The sequence below is a fragment of the Dama dama genome, chromosome 33, assembly GCF_033118175.1.
Source record: "Dama dama isolate Ldn47 chromosome 33, ASM3311817v1, whole genome shotgun sequence".
In the NCBI taxonomy this organism is placed as follows: Eukaryota; Metazoa; Chordata; class Mammalia; order Artiodactyla; family Cervidae; genus Dama; species Dama dama.
Window position 1 is genome coordinate 4,056,922 of NC_083713.1, and position 20,584 is coordinate 4,077,505.

Below are 20,584 nucleotides of genomic sequence, written 5' to 3' on the forward strand. Positions count from 1 at the left end.
ACTAAGACGGGCCCTGCCGGCGACTCTGTCAAATGCCTGGGTATTCAGGCAGCTCTCCCCGCTCTCACAGGCAGCCTCAAGTGACTCCTAGTCCTGGTGAGCTCTGGGAACAAGTCCATCTACAGCTCCCTGGCAGCTGTTCTTCTACCAGGCTTGTGGGGTTCCACTCAGCTCACACAGTTTCATATTCAAGAATGGGGACTTCCCTGGTGGTCCAGTGGTTAACACTCTGTGCTACCGTTGCAGCAGATACAGGTCACATAGGTGGTCAGGGAACTAAGATCCTGAATGCTGTGGGTACAGCCAAAAATAAAACCACCAAAAAACCAAGAAACCAACGCGCACACACACACACAAAAACCACAAAATACATATTTAAGCAAAGACTGGGCTTCCTGGTGGCTCAGATGATAAAGAATCTGCCTGTAATGCAGGACATCCGGGTTCGATCCCTGGGTCGGGAAGATCCCCTAGAGAAGGAAACGGCAACCCATTCCAGTATTCTTGCCTGGCGAATCCCCATGGACAGAGGATTCTGGGAGGCTACAGTTCGTGGGATTGCAAAGAGTCAAGCCATGACTGAGTGACTAAGACACAAAGGGCTCCTAAGTTGGTGTCAGGAGCTCTTCTTCTATTATCTCTTTCCTCTCCCATGCTCTGCCATGCACATCCAGCCATCTCAGCTTCTTTGTCTCCTCCACCAAGCAAGACCTCCAAAGTGCTTTCAGGTAGGAAGCCAAGAAGCCACACAGCTCCATCCTTCATTTCTTTTCCCTCCAGGAAACATCTGATGAAAACAGTTGTTTCATAAATGCTGTCCAGTATTCCACTTGTTTAAGTGAAAGAGTAAATTCAAACGCTGTTACTCCATTATTTCAAATAACTTTTAAACACCACATTTTGACTATACGCATTTCTCAATCTAAAGACAAAAAAATGGGAACAGCACTGAATTCTAGTTAATAGGTTTGTGCTTCACAGTCAGAAGGTTAAGTAATTCTGAAACTACTTTCTTCATGTCCTGGAATTCAGCAAATGAATAAATACATTAAGAATGACAAAATAAGAATTCTCAGTATAGAAGGAAGTTAAAAAATGGAAATGAAGCCTGTGTCGCTGACCTGGAATCGAAGACAAAGTTGTGTAAATTCATGGTTTCAATACAGAGAGAGCTGGGTACAAGTAGCACGTGGCTTAATTGAAAGTCACTCAGTTGTGTCCGACTCTTTGTGACCCCATGGACTATACAGTCCATGGAATTCTCCAGGCCAGAATATAGGAGTGGGTCCCTATATAGAGTGGGATCCCTTCTCCAGGGGATCTTCCCAACCCAGGGATCAAACCCAGGTCTCCCGCATTGCAGGCAGATTCTTTGCCAGCTGAGCCACAAAGGAAGCCAAACAAGTAGTATGCGTGCATGCTAAGTCTCTTCAGTCATGTCTGACTCTTTGTGACCCTATGGACTGTAGCCTGCCAGGCTCCTCTCTCCATGGGATTCTCCAGGCATAGAATACTGGAGTGGGTTGCCATGCTCACCTCCAGGGGATCTTCCCAACCAAAGGACTGAACCTGTGTCTCTTATATCCCTTGCATTAGCAGGCAGGTTCCTTAACCACTAGCACCACCTGGGAAGCGTGCATACAAGTAGACACACATGTACACATTATGGGTTTGTGTCCCTCCAAAAGATAACTTGAAGTCTGATTACGAGTACCGCAGAATGTGTTCTTATTCAGAAACACAGTTGTTGCAGATGTAATTCATTAAGATGAAGTCATGCTGGAGCAGAGAGAGCCCTTAATTCAATGTAACATGACTCATTTCCTCACAGAAGAGGGGAGAGGCACGTGAGGAAAATGCCACAGGCCAACAAAGATGGAGACGGGAGCCATGCAGCTGCAGCCAAGGCCGGCTGGCCACACCAGAGACAGCAGAGACCACGAGAAGACCCCGCCCGGCCTCAGAGGGAGCACAGCCCTGCTGACACCTTGATTTTGGACTTTTTGCATCCAGAACTGTGAGAGAATAACGTTCTGTTGTTTTAAGCCCCCCAGGTTGTGACAACTTGTTCTGGCAGCCCTAGAAATCTGGTATAGCACAGGTGCAAGTCCTTCCCAGCTCTGACCACTGAAAAGAGGAGAGAACAAGGTGGGCTAACTGCAGTGAGTACACCTAACACTCAGATTTGCTTAATTTTAAAATATTCTCCATTAAAAGGCATCACTGACTCACAGATTACAAGAGTAAAGAAGGATAATTCTAAGATGAACCTGGGACTTCTTGTGTTACACACAGTAGGAGGCTTAAGAATCATGGGACAGCCAAGAAGACAGAGAAAAGGGGCAGAAGGGGCTCCCGGGAGCCAAGACAGATTTGAGCCACAAAAACTGAAACCCAGTCATGGCAGTAACAGATTATAACCCTGTGTTAAAATCCCCACATCCCTACTAATGATAAGTAAAAAATGCTAACACGTACAGCAGAATGCCAATGAATAACTATAGATGGAATGACAAGGTTAGAAAATCACCACTGTTCAAACACCACAGGGATAATTGACTTGGGTGTGAATCATCAACAGATGTTCAGATTAGCGGGTCAAGTTTTAACAAGGAACCATTTTGAAAGTTTTAGATTATCTCCTTAAACATTACTTACAAATTTCAAACAGAAAAATGGAAACATGTCAGCAGAGAAATTTGGCAGCCAGCAACCTAACCAGGGAAGATCCCCTGGAGGAGGGTATGGCAACCCACTCCAGATTCTTGCCTGGAGAATCCCACGGACAGAGGAGCCTGGCGGGCTGCAGTCCATGGGGTCACAGAGTCGGACAAAAGTGAAGCAACTCAGCATAAGCAGCACGCTAACCAGGGGACAGATGTTAACGACGACCAGTGAAGGGATAGCCTGTGGTAACTGCACCCTGGACGCACCCTCCTCAGCAGTCTTGCTGCCAAACAGGCAGACTCTTCCCAAAGGCTGGCTTACTTTGAGGGCTATCACACTGTCAAAATCAGTGGCTGTACAGGTCACCCCATGTGATCTCCCACAGTCACCAGGCATAAATTATTAAGCATAAATAAGCAGCAAAATAAGGAGCTATGACAAGAAACAAATGGAGTGTGGATTTCCTGCAAGCAGCTCTCAGAAAACCCTCAGTGTGGAATTAAGATACTAGATGGCATAGTTTTATCTGTCTTCTCAGGTTTCCACATGCAAGGTGGAGCTATAAAATCCTATTTTTTACTGTCTTTTCCAGATAATGAAGCTCTAGGGGATCTACTAGAAGTCTGTTAAAAATACAGAAGTAATTGACTTTGCCAACACTAAGAAAGGTGAAGGCCAGCAGAGCTGCCCTGGTGAAGATGGTTTCTCTGAACTGCACACGGTTTTCTGGGCCCAAGAAGGCTGATGTCACTTTATGCCGGCCCCTGCCAGACTGCAGCGCCTATGCATGTGAAACTGTACTTCCTTGCGATCACCAAGCCTGTTGAAGGTGGCACAGGCTTCAAGGGCCCGGGGCAGAACGACTTATCAGCACCCCCTGGGAGGCGGGAACACACACAGCAGGTGAAGGCAGCCTCCACTGCAGGCTGATCACACGCGCTCTCACATGCGACGTGCTCCAGGGCTGCGGGCAGAGGGGCCTCACGGCAGTTCACACACCCTGCACTGCAGTGTCCTCCACGGACCCACAGCTCGACCAGGCGGCGAGAGTAACCGCCTGGGGGTGGCCCCGCTCCTGCTAAAGCCAGGGGCACCGCTTCCCGACCTGAGTCCCGGCAACCTTGTCTCTCGTAACAAGACTCCTGCTGCAACTAGCACAGGCGGCCTGGGTGGCGGTTTGTTCCCCAGAATCAGCCTCCATCAGGTGAGGGTACCCGTGTGAACCCAGCTTGGCAAGCAAGGCCTCAGCGTAGATCTCTTTTCCTAACTTCACACTCACCACTCATCATTCCTGGAGGGTTTTCAGACAAGGCAGTCACTCCACAGCAGGGTTTACATGAATTTCCATCATTGTGTCAGTTTCACCTGCCCGCCCCGCCCCCACGCCCTCGGCCCTTCCACACAGCTGCTGTTGTCTCTAAGCCCTCACCCGCTCGGCCGTCACTAAGATGACCAGAACAGGCCCCTGCTTGTACACGTGCAGTGCAGGGGGCAGAAAGGGGGTCCGGGAAACATCTTCAACTGTTCCTTTTACAAGATCTCTGGGAATTCTTTAAAGGGCGACAAAATGCTAGATGATCAAAAATGCAATCTCAAATAAAGAAAAACATTAGAACTCCTTATGTTGCCTGAGTCTAACCCTCCCACCCCCGCCCCCACTGTAACAAATTTTCTCAGTTTGTCTATAACAGGGTTCTGTTGCATTTCACCTTTGAAGACGCCAATTCTAAGCACTAGGCAAAATAATTTAAGGGACACAGTGAAACTGAAAGTTGCTCAGTCGTGTCCAACTCTTTGCGACTCTATGGACTATCCGTGGAATTCTCCAGGCCAGAATACTGGAGCAGGGAGCTGTTCCCTTCCCCAGGGGATCTTCCCAACCCAGGGATCAAACCCAGGTCTCCTGCATTGCAGGCAGATTCTTTACCAGCTGAGCCACCAGGGAAGCCCAAGAATACTGGAGTGGGTAGCCTGTCCCTTCTCCAGGGGCAGGCAGATTCTTTACCAGTTGAGGTACCAGGGAAGCCTGTTAACAGACATAACAGAAACTAATTCCCAAAGTTCCAAATGGACCAACCAAAGCAAAGAAAATCTTGCAAATGGCCATGAATTAGATTTTCAAATGCATAATAAGCATATATGCACCCTCACTAACACAGAATACCCCTCACTGTGACATATGACGTGAAAAAAACAATGTGAATTTAGCAGTATGCCTCCATTTCTGCAAAATAAAAAGTACACATGTATATTTGCCTGTATGGTAAAAATTCTAAAAGACAGACATTTCACAAGGGAAATTTCTAGGCATTTAATTATTGCCCCCATAATATTCCATATACACACACACAAACACAAACATGACTTCTAGCTTTTCTATAATTATGATGCAAGACTTGTGTAATAAAAATATTTTTCTAGTTAATTCCAACCCTAAAAAAACCTTAAGTTTGGTTTCAGTGCATTATACCCAGTTGGGCATAGGGCCCCTGAACCCAAGGAGGCCAACCAAGGCTCCTTCACCAGTGGCTCTCATGGCCATGGCCACATGCCCCCTGGTGCTACATGGGGTTGAGACGATGGCCCTAATGGGACACCTCCATGTACCAGCAAGAGGCCTGTATTCCCACAAGGAAACCAAGCCTGGTGTCCCAAACAAGACAATGGCAACAGCAGGTACGGTCACGCCGAAGGAGGGCCTCCCTTCTGCCCTTGGGGTTGAACCTCTGCATCCCGGATTAAAACACAAAAATCTAGGACTAAAAGTCAGTAGTGATTCAGCTGACACTTAAAGGGATGGGATGTTGAGATGCAGTAGGGAAGCAAAGTAAAAGCAAAAGACATTTGCTTTAAAAAAGTGGTCATCACGCTCAAACACACACAGTCTCTCACACATACCCTCATTCGCCCTCACTCCCATTTCTCACACCCACCCATGTTTTCTGTTTCACACACACACACACACACACACACACACACAATCCCACGAGCCCCTGGCATGTGCTGACACAGCAGGAATGAGGCTCTGCACAGAGCCGGAAGTGACACAGGGCCTTCCCAGGATGCGGACCACGTGACCTTGCAGCCAGCAGCCACGCCGCCGCCGCCCAGCAGGCCGCTCCGTGCATTCAGCACAGTAGTGAAACGGTAGATGGGCGGAGGGAGGCTCCAGCATCCCAGCATGGAAGCATGACAAGTGCAGAGTCGCCCAGCACATCCCAACATCGGGAGACATAAAAGCATGGAGGCGGTGCCGATCCAGCAGCTGCTGCCCATGTGTACCACAGACTTGACCCGGGCCCCACGGGAGTGCCCGCGATAGGAACGCTGGCCCCACGTGTGTTCTGCACATGAGAGCCACGACCACAGAACCCAGGGCTGGCCCTGGGCTGCACCTGCAAACAGAGGCGATCACAAGGGCCTGCGTATCCTGGACACGGGGAAAGATGGACCCGGAGACCATCCTCTCTCGCTGCCCAATGACGGGGCACCCGGAGCTGCCCGTCAGGCGCCACGCTTACCGGTTGGTGGAGCCGTTGTAGCAGTAGTTGGGCAGGAAGTCATAGTTGAGCTCCCAGAAGACATGGAGGGTGATTCTCCCGTAGGGTGCAGACACGTTGTGGTTGGCCTCCCGGAACATGGCATCAAAGCTGTCCAGAGTCAGGTACTTGCTCAGCAGTTTGTGGGTCATGCGGTTGATTTCTAAGAGGCCATCCAGCTCCTACAGGACCACAAAGTCAGGCACGGGAGAGCAGAGTTGGGTGTGGCACGGTGGCCTCCACCCTCCCAAGGGCAGGGCTGCGGTGGGGGCCGGAGGCGGGCGGGGCAGGCCAGCACGTGGCTGGGTCAGTGTGCTAGGCCAAGAGCCCACATGCTGGGGGTCTGACAGGTGATGTGAGCCTACTTCTCACACCTAAGTTCATCACGCCCTCTCCTGGGCTCTTAAAACGGCAGTGACGCCCCACCGTCCAATGCTATCCTCCAGACCCTCCACGGGGCAGAGAACACGGAGACGTGTCCCCCGCACTGATGACAGACTGTGTCCTCGGGGGTCAGCCTCAGTCAGGTTCCCTGAAACACCTGAGGTAATGCAAAGCTGCGCGGCAGTGTGGGCAGTGCACAGACGGCCTTCTGGGCTCTCACATGGCCCCTCGTGAACCCGCCCGGGGCTGTGCCATCCACGCTGGCAGCCACTGACCACATACGGCCACGAGGACGTGGTGGCCTGAACCGCGCTGTGCCGTTATGTGTGAGATACAGACAGATTTCAGAAGCCAAATATGAACACAAGGAACAGAAAATATCCATGCCAATAAAATTCTTACAACAATTATATGTTAAAATGTCAATTTTTGGATATATTGGATTAAATAAAATAGATTATTAAAATTAATTCCCCCTATTTCTTTCTCATTTTCTAATGTGACTACAAGTAAATTTAAAATGGTCTCTGTGACTTGCATTCTGTTTATACTGGTCAAAGACTCCACTAAGTCATGAAAGACCAAGGACATGAAAACACTGTGGCCAGGTCCAAGCCAGGCTGAAGGGAAGGCCACTTCAGCCTGGAACCTGAGGAAGGATGGGGAAGCATGCTCATTACTGTAGCGATGCTCGGCTCAGAGGTGGGCCCAGGAGACAATCCCCACTCACCACTGATTTCTAAGGACAAAGAGTTTTCCTGGAGTTATCACAAGTTCATTAGCATGTGCCTGCAGCCATCATTCCTAACCATTATGCCTAATCTGTCATTAATCCTGACAGATTTGGCAAAAAGATTCTCCAATTGCACCTCCTTTTCTGCCAGCTCAGGTCTGAGGACAACTGGATTTTTCTTTCCCTGATCACTCTGCTCAGATATCCACAGGACTTTTCCTTTTCTTCAAAAGTTCAATACTACCATGTTCACTACAATGTTCCTTGGTGTTGGCCACTTTAGGTCTGTTTTCCCTGGTATGTGATATTTGCTTCTAGTAAGTATTTATACTGTGTTTTTCATCAAAGTTTTCTTGAAATAGCATTTTTAATGTTTGTTCCATCTCATTGTTTGGTTTTTGTCTTCAGGGGCCTCTATGACACATTATGTTGAATCTTCACTATCTCATCTTCTACACGATTTTCTCTCAAATCCTTTTTGTCTGTCTTCATTTCTTTTTAATTTAAAACTTCTCACCTTTTACTCTTTTACCATATCTTATGCAACAGTGAGATGTAACTATGTGTCCTCTGAAGTCGATTTGGAACTGTGGACGCTAAGAGCAAATGCCTAGGCAGGCCCAGCTCAGTGAGTGCACACTTTTTGAGTTCTATGCAAAAACTTCACCTACAATCAGGTCAATTTATCAATAATGACAAAAGCAGTAGCAGCTCCAACCCTTGCAACCAGTCCTCTCCCAAGTGTGCTGCACCTGAAAGAAGGGGGCGCACTTACAACTATTGATGTCAGGTCTTCACTCTCAAATCGCCCAATTGCCAGTTCCAGGGACTTGTACATGGCAGCGGAGACGCGCTGGGTAATCAGACGATTGAGGTCGATGGACCTGCCCAGAAGCTGGGCACAGAGGGTGAAAGTGTGAGCAACAAAAACCAAACATGCAAGAGAATACGTACCTACCCCCAGAAAGCTATTCCAACGGATAAGTCAAATAACATACAAAATGCAGACAGCAGTATGATCAAATACCCTATGTTCCTAGAGCTGAAATTCTGCAAGTCAAAGCTGTAAAGTGCTTTTTGTAGTGTTCATGGCAGTGAATTTGCACTTACATCACAGGCAGAGATGCCAAGTCTCCTGGAGAACCTGGGTTTGTCACTTAGCGCACCCCCTGTAATGGGTTCAGGGCCACCTCCCAGCACAGACTGGCTTGTGTGTGCCTTACCTCCACTGTGTCACAGGGATGAGTAAGAGAAAACCACTGCAGCTCTACTGCAGAGTAGTAACAACAGGGTCTACCTCAGTATCATTTCAATAGCATAACATACAGACAAAACTCTGGGGAAGATGCCCCAAAATATGAATGGCGGTTATCTGTAGACTGGAGAAGGGAATGACAACTCACTCCAGTATTCTTGCCAGGAGAATTCCGAGGACAGAGGAGTCTGGCGGGCTATATAGTTCATGGGGTCGCTAAGAGTCAGACGTGACTGAGTGACTAACACTATCTGTAGACAGAGTGACATGAAACTTTCCCTACAACTTTCTGTTTTTTCCTTTTGATTATATATACATATATTATTTTTAAAGCAACAAAACAAGCACTGCATTTTTATTCTTCATGCTGGCCAAGGAAAAGCTCCTCCCCACCACTCTGAAAGTCTTAGTTAATCAGTTGTGTCTGACTCTTTGAGACTCCATGTACTAGGTTCCACTGTCCACGGAATTTTCCAGGCAAGAATACTGCAGTGGTTGCTGCTGCTAAGTCGCTCCAGTCGTGTCCGACTCTGTGCGACCCCATAGACGGCAGCCCACCAGTCTCCCCCGTCCCTGGGATTCTCAAGGCAAGAACACTGGAGTGGGTTGCCATTTCCTTCTCCAATGCATGAAAGTGAAAATGAAGTCACTCAGTCGTGTCTGACTCGTAGCGACCCCATGGACTGCAGCCTACCAGGCTCCTCCATCCATGGGATTCTCCAGGCAAGAGGACTGGAGTGGGGTGCCATTGCCTTCTCCAGAGTATCTTCCCAATCCAGGGATTGGGAATCTGAATTGCAAGCAGATTCTTTACCACAGAATTTGAGCCACAGTGGGAAAGAATTAGCCTGCAATGCAGGAGACACAGGTTTGATCCCAGGGTCAGGAAGATCCCCTGGAGGAGGCATGGCAACCCGCTCCAGTATTTTTGCCTGAAAACCCTATGACAGAAGAGCCTGGCGAGCTGCAGTCCATGGGGTCGCAAAGAGTTGGACACGACGGAAGCTACCGAGCACACCACTGTAACAAGTGCCCGAATCTTCTTCATTCAAGTTCTGACTTTTGGGCTCCTGGAGAGGCCCTGCGCTGGGGCTGAGCCTCCAGGGAGCTGCGCTGGGCAGCCGTCCCTGGTGTGTCAGCTTATCCAAGAGAAACTGTTCATCTTTGAAATCTCAGCTATTTACAGGGATGTTCCCACAGCCACATCCATTAAAATCTGAGAAGCTCTAGGAAAAACCCCACTTTTCCACTGCTGGCTCTGTATCTCGCTGCACCCAGGAGAGGCCTCGCTCACCTGCACGTGCCTCTGCTTGAGCAGTGTCTCATAGCGGTTGGATGGCGGGAGATGGATGGTTGCGCCCTGATTCTTGCATTCTGATCTTAACCGTTTATCAAGAAGCAAACTAGCATGGAGAGGAGAGAGGACAATTTCTCAAGCACAATGAATTTTAATGGAAATGTCAGATCAAATTGCCCAAGATTTTGTACCCAAATTGCTAATCACGTACTTACCTTCCTGCCATAACCTTATAATATGCAAATATCTGGTCTGCCAGCTTATAAACAAATTGGTCAAAACAGAGATTCACCTGAAGAAAAAGAAAGCATGCATTGAATTCTGCTTCCCCAGGGATTCCCCTGGCAGTCCAGTGGTTAGGACTCTGCACTTTCACTGCTGAAGGCACAGGTTCCATCCCTGGTAGGGGAATTAAGATCCCACAAGTTGCACTCTTGCCCCAAATTTTGCTTTTCTGAATTAAGATCACATTTTAAAAAAACTTAAAAAAAATTTTTTGATTGAGCAATTCAACTTCTAAATATTAATCTAAAGGAAATGGAAACACTAACTCAAGAAGATATCTGTACCCCAAAGTTCCCTGCAGCACTATTCATAATAGCCAAGACATAGAAGCAAAGTAAGTGTTCACTGATGGATAAATAGATAAGATGTGGTATGTGTGTACACACAGACACACACACAGACACAGACACACACAGACACAGACACACACACACACACACTGGAATACTGCTTGGCCATAAAAGATAAGAAAACCCTGCCAATTTTCAACAACATAGATGGACCTTGAGGGTGCTAGGCTAAGTGAAGTAAGTCAGACAAAGACAAATACTGCATGATCTCACTTATATGTAGAATCTTAAAAGATAAAAACAAACTCATAAATTCAATGAACAGATTGGTGGTTGTCAGAGGTGGAGCATAGGATAAATGGGTGAAGGTTGTCAAAGGTACAAACTTCCAGTTATAAAATAAGTAAGTCCTAGGGATAAAAAAAAACCTAAAACCACAAAACCTCGACCCTTCCACAAAATCTCAACCCTTTGTTAAGGCAACTACAAGAGGTTCTCATGAGAAAGGATACAACTTTACCATCCAATGATAGCAAATTAAATCCATTTCAGTGGGATCAGGAGTAACCACCACACTATCACTGAAAATTATGTCAGAACCTTTCTTAATGATGAGAAAAATACTTCAATTCTCCTAAATAAAAAGAAATATTAAAAAGTCTCTCTTTATCATGTGCTCCCAGGGGGCTAATGTGCACTGCATTTGGGCTCCTCCAGGGGGTATAGTCAAGGCTACGGCTTTTCCAGTGGTCATGTGTGGACGTGAGAGTTGGACTATAAAGAAAGCTGAGCGCCAAAGAACTGATGTTTTTGAACTGTGGTGTTGGAGAAGAGTCTTTGAGAGTCCGTTGAACTGCAAGGAGATCCAACCAGTCCATCCTAAAGGAAATCAGTCCTGAGTGTTCATTGGAAGGACTGATGTTGAAGCTGAAACTCCAATACTTTGGCCACCTGATGCAAAAAGCTGACCAATTTGAAAAGACCCTGATGCTGGGAAAGATTGAGGGCAGGAGGAGAAGGGGACAACAGAGGATGAGATGGTTGGATGGCATCACTGACTCGATGGACTTGAGTTTGAGCAAACTGCAGGAGATAGTGAAGGACAGGGAAGCCTGGCACGCTGCAGTCCATGGGGTCGCAAAGAGTCGGACACAACTAAGCAACTGGACAGCAACAATGGGGGATGAGACCCATACGTATAATGAAATCTGTTAAGGTTAAATCCTCTTATATCCTGAGCTAGAAAATAAGATTTATCTCCTTAATTGCATGTACACAGACTTAATAACTCCACTTAGAGGAATTTTTCCTCAAGAATAACCCAACACAACTAAAAAGTCACATGCAAGGAAGTTCATTAAAGCATTATTTATAATGAGTAAAAAATAAAAAGCTAGAACTGGAGAAATAAAATAGAGACTGGTTCAGTCCATCTATTTCATAGAATGCCCCTGCTCTAGACTGTGTTTATGCAAGAAAACAGGCAAGATATGTGGTGCTTATGACATGGGGTCATGTGAGACATGGGATCATGTGAAAAAAATGTCACCCAACAGCTGATGGGTGGCTTGAAGCTGGTTTGAAGAACACAATCGTCCTGTGTGGATGCATAAAAAAAGTGCTGATAGAAGGGTGCATCCCAAAATGTTTATTTCAAAGTTCATTCCACTGTTTAAATCTCTTTGTATTAAAAAGAAAGTCTGCTTCCTCTAATATTCAGAGGAAAAAGGAAAATAAAGAAAGTCTGTTAAAAGTGCCTGGGCCCTTACCTCTGCCTCGATTTCATCATAGAGAAACTGCTTGTTGAACCTGGTGAGGGCGTAGTGGGCGCTATCATTGTATAGGTCCAGTGAATAGAGGACGTACCTGCAGAAGGGGAGACAGGTCACCCGGCTGCCCACACAGGCTTTCTTGGCTTTCACACCCTCCGCTCCACCAGAAATATAACACTCACTGTTCTCCTTCCTCATGAGGAAAAATAATTTCTTACTTCAAATGCCAAATTTGGTTCCTGTGAGTGCCCTGACAAAACAGCCCCATCAGGCAGGCTGGGCTTTTGGCAGGACACGTGTGGTTCAGCCACGCCCAGGGGACCGGGCAGGTCCATGATGGCCTCCTACAACTTCATCTTCTCACTTATCGTGTTTCAAAGATTTTCAGGCCAATTTGCAATTTTTTAATAACCACAAGAATGAGTCACTTTCTTATTTTTAAGAATACACTGCCTGACCTAAAAAGAAAAACATACAAAGGTCCCGGGCCCCATAACTGACCAAGAGCAAATCTGGTGTGGCCAAAGCCCCTCTTACCCTGGACAAAAGGTGGTAACTAGCAGTCTGCAGAGGTAAGGTCTCGTTGAGGGCTTGAGACACGTGAGCAGCAGGCCCAGCGCAGCCCTCAGAGAGCACACACGCTCACCAAGACCTCTAACGTTCCGGAATAGATTCCACTGCTGCTACAGAGGGAAGGAAGGCTGCTCTCCTGGTGTGTACAGGTCAGGAAGACGGGGAGGACAGCTGGGCGGGGACCCCATCTGCTCACCACACAAGACCCTGTTTGCTATTACTTTCCCTCCATGGATTTCGTATTTTCTGACCTCTTCATAGTCTCTGACCCCCAGCCCTGACCCTGAGCCTCACACTAAACAGTTCCTCTCCCAAATCCATCTGGGTCTGAGGCCATGCCACACTAGAGGTCAGGCTACCTCTCCCCTTGCCAAGTTCCCAGGACCTTGCTGGCACCTGGACACAGAACTTATTATTAATCAGTTTTATTGCTTGGGCACCAGATCTCAATCCAAAGCCGAGACACCTGTTCCTTGTATTGCTCTCTGAAGTCTCACCCCAAGAATTATGACTTCAAATGAAGCACAGAACAATCGGCCCCGCCTCCACCTCCCAAACACCACCAAGGACTTCAAACATCATGGACAGGAGTCTGGGACAGGCCTCCAGAACACTTACTCCATCATTGATGCCTCTTTGGTTTCCAAGATGTGGTCTGTCAGGATCCAGGGCATGGACATCTCAATGGGGAATTGGATCCTTCTGCCCATTGTCAACTCCAGAAAGAACTCTCGGAACCACAATTGCGAAAGGTCACAGCACTGCTGCAGCGTTTCTTAAGGGATTCAAAAGACACCACATTAATCTTCTATAAGCAGAAAAGACTCCACAGGGCAATGCAAGGGAGCACGTGCCAGGCTCTCAGCCCTGGGCCTCGGCAAGTGGACATGAGTATGTGCCTTGCACACAGTGTGGCCACAGACAAAGCCACTTGGATGTGCTGATTCTCGTTCACAAACAGGAGAGTCAGCGTCCAGCACTGCAAGCCCAGCAACACCCATCAACGGGACATGGTTAACACTGTGTGCCTTCTGGCAGGATTTGCTTTACTTGGGATACAGACACAATACTGTATTCATACTTAGTGCATGTCTATCTAATGCAAAACAGATTGGAAAAAAAATGTTTCCGTCCTTTTATGAAGAGAAAAACAAAAGCCTAACTGTTACTATAAACCTATAGCACTTGCAGCCAAGATAGTGGCTTCGCACCCTGAATAATGGCTCCAGCAAGAAACAAACATGTACAACTCCATGAAGACCAAGGGCGTCCACAGACACCATGGTCACCCCAGGACAGGATGTGCAGTGTGCACCTCGGGTCACCTGCTACTTTCTACACTTAGCCTGGGAGTGGTTTCTGAAGCCAGGTGACAGCGACACTGGCCTGAGTTGCTGACCCAGTGTAGGTTACAAAGACTTTGCATCTAGGTCACTGGGCCAGCCCCGGCCCAATGGGCCTCACCCTGCTAAGGGCCATGCCACATGGAGGAAGTCCTTGGCCAGCCATGCATTTAAAGCAACAGGCGAGGAAATGCCACGAGGGTTACAACATGTGTCACTGCCTGGGAGGACAAAGGGACCACAGCAGGAGCAGCCAGCCAGGCAGGAGCTTTCTAGACAGTGTTAGTGGTGTTAGAATATGCTGGGGCAGACACTGGTCAGCAGTAGGTCTTACCACTGAAATTTATCAAGTGGGTGTAGAAGAATGACTCTCGATGAAATTTTTCTATGTCCAATATGGTGGGCCCCTCAAGGCTACTTCTCAAGGTTTTCTTGGAACCACTTTTGTCTGCAATGAGGGACTCTAGCATGGTTCTCACCATGTAAAGCTGCATTATCCAAGGAAACATTTGTAGGGGAGAAAATATACATGGCACATTAGTTACAACAAACACAGACAAACCACGAGAAGGTCTGCCCCGCTGACACTGCGTTGGCTCCTTGCAGGGGGAGCACCAGTCCACACGGCCAAGTCGTTGCTGCTTGGGACAAAGAACTCAGAGCCTCATGTCATAAACGTCAACAAGAAAAACAAATGATGTCTTACCACCAAAGGTTAAAAGGGGCGGATAGACGTAGGACTGCCTCAGAAACGCGTTAACCACATGCAAGAGTCTTTCCGCACCCACAGACCTGAGCTGCCTGAGCAGCTCGGCAGAGCTCAAGGACTCCGCCATGGTACGCACCAGGTAGAGCTAAACACGGACAGACAGGAGAGCGTTAGTCACGGGGGCACGGGGCAAGGACGCACGCGGACGGGCAGGGGCGTGCACGCCGGCAGACAGGAGGGACCGGCCCAGGTGGCACCCTCACCCTCCGCCCAGGTACCCCAAGATTTCCTAACTGGCGATTCTCCAAAAGGCTGACAGAAGAGACTCTAGAAGCCCACAACACAGAGCTGATGAGAACACAGTTCCCAGACAGGAGGGGAAAAAGCAGAGGGCGATGAAATCAGATGTGAGGATCAGAGGAAAGCTGCTTGAAGGGGCAGGAGGGAGCTGAGTGTGCAGGAGAAAGACTAGCAGTGGTAGCTGAAGACCAGGGACATAGCAAAGCTATGTTTCCAAATTTCCAAAAATTTTGTCTTTAGGAATAATCATTTTTTAGACTCTACATAGAAATGATAACCACACATTTAAACACCCACCAGGAAATATAGTGTAAATATGGACACACAGACTTTCACCCACATTTTGGGGATAGGAGTTGATGCAGTCAAATTAAGTTCTGCATGCAAATAACCAAACCTGGGACTCATGGGGTGTCTATACCCTAGATTCACTTGGACAAGGAATAAAGGAGCAAAAAAGACCCAGACTGTACTTGGCCACGGTGAGGTCATTTCACTCCGAGCCTCCCACCAATCCCCAGCTCACGGTCACCCCGTAGAGCAAGGAATGAGAACCTGGGTGCTGGAGGGTCCTACAGCGCGCCGCGGCACTTTAATGTCGAAGCCACTCTTTGGGTCCTTCTCGCCCCGCAGGGCTGGGTCGTTGAAGGGCTCATGCCCTGTCTCCCAGTCACACACAGTCTTCCTGATGGCCTGCAGGACACTAAACCACCAGTCAAGTTGTTAAGGTGTGACAAAGTATTGACATCCTCAGCACTTTTATAATCACAGTATCCTAACTTAACTCACAGCCAACTCTGACACATGAGTTCCCTTGTGGGCAGTGGGAGGATGTGGCAATGAGACAGTTCAACACCAAACTTTCAAAATAGACCATTCTCTTGGGGATGTTACCACCCTCAGAAAATCTAATGTGCTGGCATTTTGCATCAATTAGCCCAGAAGTGGTGTTTGATTTCTTAAATACTGAGTCATGCTAAGGGCAGCAAGAAGACAGGCCCTAAACATCCACTCAGAGTTCAAACAACCTTCTCAAGACTTATCCCCTTTTCTCATTTGAATATGGTCACCAACACAATCCTGGGGACTCTGTCCCCACCTCATTTGGACACCCGGATTCCACCACTCCCAACAGGGCTCCACCATGTGGAGTCCCCCACAGGCACCACGTTCAGGGCAGACACACCCACAAGCCCACTCTGATCACTTTGAGCTAGACTACGCTGCACATTTCCCAGACAGTAGCAGTGAGGCTCCTTGCAGCAATACTGAGGCTCACTGAAAACATGAAAATTTTCACTAAGCCTTCCAGGTGAGAGAACAAAAACTAGGAAGCCTGACAGTGTAGTAAGATGTTATTAGTGACATTTATATCAACTATAAAGCAACGAAAAGAAATCACTATCCATGTGAGCCCCTCTGAGCTTCATTTTATACAAATGTCTCTGAAAGACGACTTTATCTAAAATGCTGAACATTAATAAAAACCTAGCTTAAGATTGCTGTAGGATCTCTGAAATAAGTATAAGGTTTATGACTAATTTGTAGGACAGGCCATAGGAATAGAAGCAAAAATACTGAAGATAATAAACTTTGAAGTGGGAGATGAGATGCTGAGTTGTGTGTCCCTACACTCCGGATAAGCAGAATTGTCGCACAGATTTTGAGACACACCCACGTCTAAGATACCAAACCCTTGTTCCTGGGTCTCCAGACTGCTTAGACCTTTGTATCTGACTTATTATGGGTTGTTCAGGTTAATAACTGGACCCATTACATTACATTTAGAGGAAATTCACCAAACAGGTGTCTGGAGGTTGAATATAAGTGTACTGAGCATATTTATAAAAAAGTAACCTAAGCTGACCCTTCGGTTACGGACGGTTGTGCAGGGAGGTGTGTGCAGCAGGGCTGACCTCTGGATGACATTCTTCTTCTTCTTGATGGCCTGCCGGAGCGGCTCCCTGAGGGTGACCTGGGAGAAGTCCTGTAGCGCAGCATAGACGGTGTGGCGGATGGCATGGTTGAACACACTCTCCATCCTGCCCATCAGGACCTGCAGGCCTTTGATCATGGCAATCACCTGCAGGAGGACATGTGACCTTCAGTGGGCGGAGGGTGGCAGGCGAGCCTGACACACGCCAGGTGCCTGCCTCCCCTGAGCCCAGGCCCTCGCCCCCGGCCTCCTGTTTTCTCCTGTACATCTGCAGCTGTCCCTGTTTCTGGGCCTGACCCCATCGCACTACAAGTGCCCGAGGGCAGGGACAGATCTGCTTGGCCTGGAGCTAACAGGAGCATTTGGTAACTGACTCAAAATACTCCTCAATCTACTAGGGTACATATCTCTGTGAAAGACTTCAAACAAAAAAGAAGAAAAAGATTGAGGAGAGCAAATCTGTTATTATCTGGAAAAGAAAAAAGAAATTACAAGTTTGTAACCCAAATCCCATCTGTTAACAATGGCATAGTGAATTAAAATGCATAGGAAGTCCGAAGAAAATGCAGTGAACTGCTTAAAGTTCATTTTTGTGATGGCACCAGAGACAGGATTCTATCCTCATTTCACATGCACATTTTCTCTGTTTGCTTGGAAGATTTATATAATGAACACGGGTTGCTTTTCTAATGAGGAAACAAAGGGAAATTTTCTATTTAAAAAAGCAAATTCTCCAATTGAAGTTGAACTGAATTCAAGCTCACAGCAATCTAAAGGAAATCTAATCCTAAGGAAATCAACCCTGAATATTCACTGGAAGGACTGATGCTGAAGCTCCAATATTTTGGCCACCTGATGTGAAGAGCTGACTCATTGGAAAAGATACTCGTGCTGGAAAAAGTTGAAGGCAAGAGAAGAAGGGGATGACAGAGGATGGGATGGTTGGATGGCATCACTGACTCAATGGACATGAGTTTGAGGAGACTCAGGGAGATAGTGATGGACAGAGAAGCCTGGTGTGCGACAAGTCATGGGGTTGCAAAGAGTCAGACGTGACTCAGTGACTGAACAACACTAACAACATATTCAAACTATGGAATGTAGGAAAGGTGTGCTGAAAGGTAAATCTGGAGCTTTGGACTAAATATAATAACAACAATACTCATCACTAATTTATAAAAAGATAAAAATAACCCCCCCAAAGTAGAAGGAAATGAATATCTAAAAGCAAAAATTAATGGGACAGAAAACAAGCATATACTAGAAAGTGACAAACTAAGAAAAAGCTATTTTATAAACAAAACAAATGCTCAGGAGGACTGATCAAGGGAAAAAACAGACAAGCATTATGAATAAGGAGGGGACGTTAGCACACAATCCACAGATACTAAGAGATGATGAGACTGTATTGGAACAGGATAAATATACAGATTGAGACTAGAATTAAGAGTCCAGAAATAAATCCTCACATTTATAATCAATTTGTTTTCAACAAGGGTGTGAAACAATTCAATAGGGAAATACTATCTTTTCAACAAATGTGCATGCGCTCAGTCATGTCTGACTCTTTGCAACCTGAACAGGTAATATTGAGGCACAACTAGATATCCTCATGCAAGAGAATCAAGCTGGACTCTTGTGAAGGAAAGGGTCATATCAATAACCTGGGATGAACAAACCCTGCACATTCCCAGGGAAATCTGGCCTGTGGCTGGCTCCTAGGAAACGACTCCAAGCCACTGGAATACTCAGCCCGAAGAATATGTATCTGAGGCTTTGGGCCATCTCAGTAGCAGTTTCACCAGACATTTTATGCTAACAATGTGATTTATCAGAAACAGCTGTTTTTCTTTTAGGTCTACAGTCTGAGTAGCTGAGTGCTATAGCAATTGTGCTACATGCCAACATTACTGACCCTCAATAAAAACCCTGGACACCAAGGCTCAGGTGAGCCTCCCTGGATGGCAACACTCTGCATCTGTGGTCACCCACCACTGCCAGGAGAAATAAACACATTCCCTGCAGCTCCAATAAGGAGGGGGACATCTGGAATTTGCCCCTGGCTTCTCCTGGACTTAACACAGGTGTCTTTGCCCTTTGTTGATTTTAATCTATGTCATTTCTCTATAATAAATCATAACCTTGAACAGAACAGCTACTTAGTAGCTTAGTAGCTTAGTCTAGCAAAATCTAGGCTAAGGGTGGTCTTGGGGACCTTTGATATAATACCCTATCTCATAGCATTAAAAAATTAACTCAAAATGGACCATATACATTTAAAAATATCTAAGACAAAACAAACAAACAAGACAAATCTTTGTGACTTGGGTTAGGTGGTGATTTCTTAAGATATGACACCAAAAGCACAAGCAACCAAAGAAAAAATTGAAAATCTGAACTTTATTAAAATGAAAGACTTTTATGCTTCAAAAGATCCCATTAAGAAAGTAAAAAGTAAATGGGAGAAAATGCTGCAAATCATATGCCTGGTAAGAACTGCTTCATAGAATATAAAAAGAACTCAATAATAAAAAGAAAAATAATTCAATTAAAAAATGGGCAAAGGATCTGACAATTCTCCAAAAATATACAAACTGTCAACTGTGTCACTCAATTGTGTCTGACTCTTTGTGACCCCATGGACTGTAGCCCACCAGGCTCCTTTGTCCATGGAATTCTCCAGGCAAGAATACTGGAGTGGGTTGTCATTTCCTCCTCTAGGGGATTTTCCTGACCCAGGGATCGATCCCAGGTCCCCTGCATTGGCAGGCGGATTCTTCTACCACGGCACCACCTGGGGAGCCCACAAACTGTCAGTAAGCACATGAAAATATGCTCAACAGCGTTAGTTATTATAAAAATTCATATCAAAACCACAATGAGACACTACTTCACATCTAGTAGGATGGCCAGAATCAAAACAAGCATCAGGCATTGGCAAGGAGTTGGAGAAAGTGGACTCTCAGGCACTGTTGGCAGGAATGTAAAGCAGTGTTGCCATTTTGCAAACTATCTGGCAGTTTCTCAAAATGTTAAAGGCAGAGATACCATATGACCCAGCAACTCTACCCCTAGATGTATTATAAGAAGGAAGGAAAACTAGTCCACACAAAAACCTACACACACAAGTTCACAGCGGCATTATTCATAAGTGAAAAGGCAGAGCAACCCAAGTGTCTGTCAGCTAATATGGATAAATTCTATGATATATACATAAAATGGAATATTACTTGGCAAGGAAAAGAATGAAATATTGATATATGTGGGAACCTTGAAAATATTATTAAGTGAAAGAAACCAAGCACAATCACATATTGTATGAAATGCCCAGAATAAGCAAATCTACAGAGTCAGATCGCAGATTGTTAGCTGCCATGGGATAAAGGAAGGGGAAAATGCGGGGGTGACTCCCAATGGGTGTGAGTTTCTTTTTAATACAAAAAAATGTTCCAAATTTGTTTGTGATTATACAATTCTGTGAATATATCCCCTCAAAGCACT

At 46.4% G+C, this 20,584-nt stretch overlaps 1 protein-coding gene across 2 annotated transcripts in view; it reads right to left on the reverse strand.

Annotated features, from left to right (window-relative positions):
- Window positions 1-20,584, reverse strand: part of CYFIP1 (cytoplasmic FMR1 interacting protein 1) — a 101,361-nt gene that overhangs the window by 22,309 nt on the left and 58,468 nt on the right. The window contains exons 14-22 of one of the 2 annotated variants that reach the window (XM_061135414.1): window positions 17,064-17,230; window positions 15,703-15,850; window positions 14,845-14,992; window positions 13,414-13,570; window positions 12,220-12,316; window positions 10,091-10,167; window positions 9,873-9,981; window positions 8,099-8,218; window positions 6,189-6,388 (exon numbers count right to left, since the gene is read on the reverse strand). In XM_061135414.1, coding sequence (XP_060991397.1) covers window positions 6,189-6,388; window positions 8,099-8,218; window positions 9,873-9,981; window positions 10,091-10,167; window positions 12,220-12,316; window positions 13,414-13,570; window positions 14,845-14,992; window positions 15,703-15,850; window positions 17,064-17,230 — 1,223 coding nt within the window. Of the gene's footprint in view, window positions 1-6,188; window positions 6,389-8,098; window positions 8,219-9,872; window positions 9,982-10,090; window positions 10,168-12,219; window positions 12,317-13,413; window positions 13,571-14,472; window positions 14,627-14,844; window positions 14,993-15,702; window positions 15,851-17,063; window positions 17,231-20,584 lie in introns of both variants that reach the window. The other variant, XM_061135413.1, reaches the window with a different exon arrangement.